Source organism: Propithecus coquereli, unplaced genomic scaffold, assembly GCF_000956105.1.
Source record: "Propithecus coquereli isolate 6110/MARCELLA unplaced genomic scaffold, Pcoq_1.0 Scaffold590, whole genome shotgun sequence".
NCBI classification, from domain to species: Eukaryota; Metazoa; Chordata; class Mammalia; order Primates; family Indriidae; genus Propithecus; species Propithecus coquereli.
In genome coordinates, this window is record NW_012151841.1 from 474187 (window position 1) to 482010 (window position 7824).

Here is a 7824-nt window from a genome sequence, read left to right on the forward strand (position 1 = left end):
TTAAATAATTTGCCAGACATCAGTAAGTAGCAGTGCTAGGATTTAGACTAGGCTCTTGATTCCAATGCTCTGTACTTTCTAACATACACACAATGCCCCTCCATAGTAAGAGCCTTAGCTGTTTTCAAGAAGGAAGAGAAAATATGAGCATCTCTAAATGAATGAGGAAATTGAAACAAGGAAAAAACCAGGAGAAATAATCTCACCAAGATTGTTTGCTGTCACTATCTTTGGGTATTACATACATCCCTCTCATAGGTTTGATGTTCCCACCAAGACCTTCTGCTTAAGGGCTAATATCGGAGATGATTCTTAGCCAATAATGTTCAGTTTTCCAGATTCCCTAGGATTGCAGAGGAGTAGAATTAACCTAGGTATGTAGGGATCCAGAAAATAAAAATGATCCTAAGTTTTGCTCCTAGGTAGAATGATGTCTGTGTGTTAGGACAGTTTCTCAAGAGGGAAACTTAAAAGAAATGCTATTCTGAAATATCTTGTGACCAAATTGAATGCCGTGGCATAGATTTTGATGGATAAAGTCCTTAAAAGTAACATTTTTAAGTTACATTGTGCTTTTCAGTTTCTTATTTCCTTATCCAAAGTCTAAAGTGGATACAAAAATCACTGAAGTATGGCTGTGAGTAGAGCTGGCACTACTTTCCCTGTGGGGACCCAGCTTAAGGATCACCACTTTAATTTTTCCTCTGAGGAACAAGAACAGTAAGAATGGTGAGGTCAGGTCTTGCCCCTCCCCCACAACTATCAACTGCTTTTTTTTAACAGTTAGAAGGTTAGGTGAGTACTTTTTCCTAAGAAGGACAAATGCAGACCAAATTCCAGTGTAGGGCATAAGCAAAGCTGGGGGGAAGAAAAGAGAGAAAAAAAAAAAATTTCTTAAAAGAATTTCAAAATGAAACAGCCATCTTGGGAAAATTATTAGAACTTTGTTGCACTTTCTTACACTTATTTTGTGATTTAGAATTGCTTATATTTAGTGATTACATTCAGGAGGTTGTGTACCATAATCTTTTTAGTCTTGGAGTCTATAAAGGTCTTACTCAGTGTCCAATGGGCACATGCTCTAGGAGAACTCTGAAATATTAAACCACAACAGGAAGCTAATCATAGAGGCTATCACACAATGGGATCAAAATAGAAACAACCATCACATGTATCTGGGTCAAAATTGAAGGGCAAAGTAAATCTATTTCACTATGCACATTTCATTTTCTATTCACAAAAACTCAGTTTTGTGTTAAATGGGGCGTCCCTTGGGATAGTAAGAAAAAATAAAACTAACATGAGGGAGAGCTTATTGATTAAAAATTTAAAAATGCACACAGGTAAGGCTGGGTCTGACAGATGTGTCCCTCAGAGTTAAGCCACTTAAATTTGATTCAATTGGTAACAGTGAATGTCTGAAGAGTTTTGAGATGGAAAGTGACATGATATAAATGGTGTTTGAGAAAAACTAGACTAGTAACTAAATATAAGATGGATTGGAAGAGATAATATAAAATCAGGAAGCCACAAGATTTAGTGATTAGGTGTAGGGGATGAAGGAAAAGAGTCAGTGATAACAAAGTGATAACGACATGGGCTGTTTGTGGGTTTTTTTGGCAAGGGTGACAGTACTGTTTATTAAAAACCAATCACATAGTCTAGTTATAGTCACAAAGGAGATGGAATAAGAGTATTGTTTAAATCTGCTTTGTTTTATAAAAAAACAAGAGAACTCAAGAGTATTTTCCCTTCATCTTGGCCTTATTTTTGAGGCCTATACTTCCTAATAATTCAATTCATGACAGTCTGAGAATAACAACATGACAAAAGGAAAAGCAATGGAAGCAAGTGATTGATTGGAGGAAGAGGGTGAAAGAAAAATTAGGGTGATTAGAAAAATCAAAAGATAGGAGATGAAAATGGAAGGCTTTACGTAGACAGGATGTGACTTATTGAAAATCCAAAGTTAGAGCCCAGATCTAGTGCCAAAGACAAAAAAAAAGCATGTTTCTCAGTTTTTGTTTGTTTACTGGAGGACCTTTGGGGGCTGCTTCTTTTGTTCTTGGATCATTTTAGAGCCAGCAAGTTCCCTTAGTTCAAGTCTGAATGATCTCAAAGTCATGGCAAAGTAAGAATCAGTACCTTGCAGATTGCAGGCATTCAGTTAAACATTTGCAGAATGAACAAATGAAGAGTTTTCAGGAATTAGTGAATGCCTGAAACAGAAAAAGAATCAGGAGAATCAAATCCAGTATAAAGTAGAAACAGGCTGAATACATAGACTGCAACTCATTGAAAACTATTACAGAGATGAGAAATGGGGCAATGAGTCTCTGGTTTTACTTGGTTTATAATTCCTAAAAGCTGTTTCCTTTTACCTTGCTTTCTTTCAGGCCATTATTACTTGGAAATTCAGAGGCTTCTTAGCTCTTATGATCTCATCCAGGACCAGCTATGAAAGCCAAGATCCCATCAGGGGTGGGGAACCTGCACCCTTAAGGCAAAATGTGGCCTTCTCGGTCCTTAAGTACAGCCTTTTGACTATATCCAAATTTTGCAGAACAAATCCTTTTATTAAAAAAGGGTGCAGCAGAAGGTTTTGTTTGTTTGTTTGTTTGTTTGTTTTTACCTCCTTTGGTGCTTCAAAAAGAAGAATCTTTTTTTTTTTTTTGAGACAGAGTCTCACTCTTTTCCCCAGGCTAGAGTGAGTGCCCTGGCGTCAGCCTAGCTCACAGCAACCTCAAACTCCTGGGCTCAAGTGATCCTTCTGCTTCAGCCTCCTGAGTAGCTGGGATTACAGGCATGCACCACCATGCCCGGCTAATTTTTTCTATATATATTTTTAGTTGTCTGATTAATTTCTTTCTATTTTTGGTAGAGATGGGGTCTCGCTCTTGCTCAGGCTGGTCTCGAACTCCTGAGCTCAAACAATCCGCCCGCCTCGGCCTCCCAGAGTGCTAGGATTACAGGCGTGAGCCACCGCGCCCGGCCCAAAAAGAAGAATCTTGAAATCAGAAGGCCTAGACTTACTTTTACTCCTCAAAAAAATTCTGACCATGATCTTTGCACTTGACAGACCCAGTGATATTTCTCAACAGTTGTTTCAAATCTTCACCACTCTCAGCTCCCTACTGCATGTTATTCTATTTTCCATTCAGCAAGGCACCTAGCAGGTCCTGTTTAATCTGTAATAGATGTAGCTTCCAGACAGGAGCTATGAAGAGAAAGGCCAGGCTCTCAATTCCCAGCTTAACCACCTTCCCCAGGGCCTGGCTACAGCAGTGACTTTTTTTTTTAATCTTCAATCTCTCTCTGCCTGCTCCTGCCCCTGACTATTCATACTTGCGTTTCCCCTACCACAGAAAATAACCCCATCCTCTGCCTCTCTATCAGACTTCTTAAAGTGAAGTTATTACTTCCTGCTTCAACTTTCTGACCTTCCTCCCATTAGCCCCTCAGCCACAATAATCAGGCTTCCACTCCCACTGTGCTAGAGAAAACTGCTCTGGCAAAGGTCACTAAAAACAAAGGAATCATAATATATGAAGCAGGACATGGCCATGGAAATCAGAATCTGCTAAGGAGTGTGTAACAACTCACCTGCCAGAATAAAAGAAGAGGAAAAAAAAGGTAATATATGAGGTCTTCTGTGAATTTCTCAACCTACTTGGATTCTCTGCAGAGTTGGTTGGTCTCTATGAAGTTCTTTCCTGGCCTCTGAGATACCACTTTTGTTTTTATACCTCTCTGGCCAGTCTTTTTCATTCACTCTTCTAATTCTACCATCCCTTAAATGTTGATGTTCCTAAGGGTTCTACCTTTGGGTCTCTTCTCATGCCAACACATTCCCTGAGCGATATCAACCTGCTCCCTTAGCTTCAGGTACCACCTGGACATTTCCGAATCATCATGTTCAGGCTGCCCCCACTTCTGGACCTCTCTGCTGAGCTGGAAGCTCTCTTAAATAGGCATAAGTAGGTTAACTGGAAAACAAATCAACCACTACAAGAGGACCTTCATCCATCTCACCTCCACTAATCCTGACATGCCTTTGTTGGCAGTAAAGGAAATTAGGAGGAGGGATGCTAACCTGTTATGAGCCCTTTGGCATTGGAGATGGACCTCCTCCCAATGCCCATAACCAGTCCTCTAAGTAAATATTCATGGGCAGAGATTCTGTGGGCAGACTTTTGTGCTGACATCCCCTCCAGAGAACAATGAGATAGTCCTGAGGTCGGCTGCAACAGTACCTTTAGAAGGAAGATGAGTTGGAAGTACTATACGGGTGGGTCAGTTTGAGTTTGAGTTTTGGGGGAAACTTTTGAGGTTTTGTTCACTTGGTTCCCAAGTCCCAACCCTCTCTATGTGTGGAGAATGTAAAAGATTGGGAAATTTCCAAGAAAGGACCCACGGCCTCCACCTAAACTTTCTGCAAGCATCCCAAACCCAACAGCTCCAAAACCGATTTCATCTCTCTGCTTGTACTCCATCTTAGTTAACAGTATCACCTTTCACCCTCCTGGTAGATGGAAACCTATGTTATTGGAGACTCCTCCATCTTCAGCAGTCCCCTCTTCGGTTCTAGGTTGGAGACTTATATCCTCGGGCTGGCTCCTTCCTTTGCTGGACCAGCCCCCCACCTCCATGCCTCTAGTCTCCATCCGACCCAATCCACGTGTCTGTCATACTACAGCCAGAGGCACCTGTCCAAAATACAGACTGATCGTCACCTCCCCTGCCTCGGGGATAATGCCCAGGCTCTTAATGGGGCATATGAGGCCCTTCACAACCTACCTTGACCTGTCTTCCACTTTATTCTCTGTTGACTCCTTCCCTCATCCAAGCAACAATGGGCTCTTCCTCATTTTTCAAACACACCATGCTAAGTACCAAGTGCTAACGATGTGCCAGGCACTAACCTAAACTTTGGAATACCGTGAACACAGAAGGAAGGTCTCTATTCCAATGCAACTCACATTTTAGTAGGAAGAGCCAGTCAATAAACAAGATAATTTCAGACAGTGATAAGATGCTATGGAGACAATGAAGTGGGATGTTGGAGGAAGGGATCAGATACTTTAGATCAACATATGGGAAAGGCCTTGAGGCAAGCACTAGCTTGGCATTTTCAAGGTTTCGAAACAAAGCAGTGAGATTGAACCTTATTATATACCTGAGAGGTGTTAAATGCACTAGATGAGGTGGAGCCAGATCACGTGTTTACTGGGACAGTTCCAAGTCCAGGGAGCTGAGAAAGGGCCCCTTACTGCAGTCCTCCCAGCCGGCCTCTTTTAGCGATTAAAATGAGATGGGGAGGTGTCCCCTAATATCCCTCACTAGTCCTTCAAAGCGAACCACTCGCCCGGCACTGGGGAGAATCCTGAGGCTCCCGCCACCACCTGGTGCTGCTTTTTTTCTGTTCCCGCCTCCATTACTAACTCAAGGGGCACAGCTCAGTCAGACTATGTTTGACGCCCCAGGGCAGGGACAAACCCAGGGCCCATGAGCTGGCAGGATAGAGAGGGCTTGTCACTACGATGAACGAGGCCGCCTCCCTATAAGCTCAGCCCTGCCTAAACCAAGGAGCCTGACCAAAGAGACAAGGGCGACGCCGCGAGCTGCAAGGCCCGGGATGGACTTCAAATCCCGGCAGACTCTGCGCGCAGGCTGCGGATCCCTCCGCTTCTCATTTGCCCCGCCGTCTGGGACCCCCCCCCCACAGCCCGCCAAGAGCCAAGGCTAGGTTTTTCCAGCATACAAGGTCAGTCTTCTCGTCATATTTCCGAAGAGGGCCGGCTGGGAGCTCCGGAGGAAAAATGGACTTTTTTTTGAGGAGAAAAGCGGAGGCAGACGGATGAAGAGATGGCGCTCTGAAGTCGCCGATTTTCGCGCGCTTTGGCGCGGGTGGTTGTGGGTAGTGCGCCCGGGAGGGAGAAAGAAGTTGGGGGCTGTGGCGCGCCGCCCGCAGGGCCTGAGGGGATGTTCGAGGACGAACCCCACACTGAGGGGGCGGCGGTGGTCGCCGCGGCCGGGGAGGCGCTGCAGGCCCTGTGCCAGGAGCTGAACCTGGACGAGGGGAGCGCGGCCGAAGCCCTGGACAACTTCACCGCCATCCGGGGCAACTACAGCCTAGAGGTGAGCGGCGGCAGGTGGGGCGGCCGGACAGACCCCCGCCAGGCCCCACCCCCGCCCCGCCCCTACCCCAGCCTATGGGGCGGTGGGAGTTTCCCCACCGCGGAGGCTCGCTGCCCCGCCGGGCGCCGCGGAGCGCGGGGCGGGAAGGGTGGGTGTAGCTCAGGCAGTCCACCCATTTTTTTTGAGGCGGGAAACTAAACCCTAGAAAAGGAGCAGCTTGTCCTAGGTCCCGCGCCAGTCAGGGGGACTCCAGACTCCGGGCTTCCAGACCATACCTCCCTCCGCCCCGCCAAGCGCCACAAACGTCATGGTACTGCCCTGACATCAATGAAAACAAATATAATTGTAAAAACGAAAATGAATTGCGTGCCAAGACACCACTGCTCAGAGCTTTAAATATACCACCTCAGTTCTCTCTGAACACGTTCTGTTCTCCCCGTCGCACGGAACGGGAAGTGGGGCCCCAAAGAGGTTAAGCTACTTGCCCAGGGTCACAGGGTAGTGATGGAGCCAGCAGGGCTCTGAGCCATTGAACCTCTCCATCCTCCGCCTCACCAGGGTGGAGGTGTGGCCACTCGCTTTGTAGCGCAGCACCCACCGTGCGGTAGCCCGATCGAAGCCGATGTGCACACAAAGCTGATCTCTCCGCCCCACGTTCCTCCTCCAGCACATCATGGTCCTGATGAAGCCAGCAAAGTGTCTGGCTCTGAATAAAATAAATGTCGGCTATCATTATTAGGTTTCCCCTCTCACTGGTACATTTTGTCCTCACGACAGCCCTGTGAACATGGCGTGGCAGTCAGTGTTATACCTGCTTTCTGGGGTACCAAGGCTCTGAGGATTGTCTTGCCCAGGGTCATTCCAATGTGGAAACCCAGACGAGCGTAAGCCCACTGCAGAGACAGAATTGTGATGGAGTGTGTTTCAGCTTATCATTCCAACCACCTTATGTTCAGAGGCGTTTATGAGCCAAGAGGGCTCAGCCCACGCACGGGGTGCTGCGCCGACTCACCACCCAGTGAAATAATTAATTGCTGAGTTCAGAAGCATAAAGTTGGAAATGTGCAGTCGACTGTTTGTGTGTCTATATATGAGGGAAAAGTACCCAAGAAAGACTCTTGTATGTCTCCAGGATGGGACTGGATAAAGGACAATGAATGATCTGCATCTGTGAGTAGCATGCCTGGAAAGCCGAAGGAAAAATAAGAAAGTAAGGGAGATTATGAATCAGTGGCCTCTCAGTTGAAAACATTGATTTTTGGAAGCCTGAGAAAGCATTTCTGACATCCTAGGTGCTCCTTTGGTCTCTCATTGAATAAGCATTTACTGTATGCAAACTATGGTCAAGGCACTCAACTAGGCACCTGTTTCAGGTTCTTGAAATATGACAAGCTTATTCGCAGTTGTGTGCTTCTCCATGCCATTCCCTCTGCCGGGAACCTTTCTCTCACCCCCAACTCCAGGGGAGGTTGAAGAGCTAAATCTCTAGTTAGGCAGAGTTGATCAGGATATCTTAAATGTTTGCTTTAGAAAGCACCTGATTTATGACCTGAGATTTTGTGAGTGTTTATTCTGTCCAGTGTTTTATTTTCCTCCTCTTACCTCCCCCTTTCGGTTTTTGGTGAAAGGCACTTGGAGTAGGCACTTTCGTATATCTCAGCTGCTTCCCAGGAACCAACCCCCGCC

The 7824-nt window shown here is 45.8% G+C and overlaps 1 protein-coding gene across 1 annotated transcript in view; it reads left to right on the forward strand.

Annotated features, from left to right (window-relative positions):
- Window positions 1-5982: 5982 nt before the first annotated feature.
- RBL1 (retinoblastoma-like 1) overlaps window positions 5983-7824 on the forward strand; it is an 85194-nt gene continuing 83352 nt past the window's right edge. The window contains 1 exon segment of the mRNA XM_012658940.1: window positions 5983-6138. Within this exon segment, the coding sequence (XP_012514394.1) occupies window positions 5983-6138 (156 nt within the window).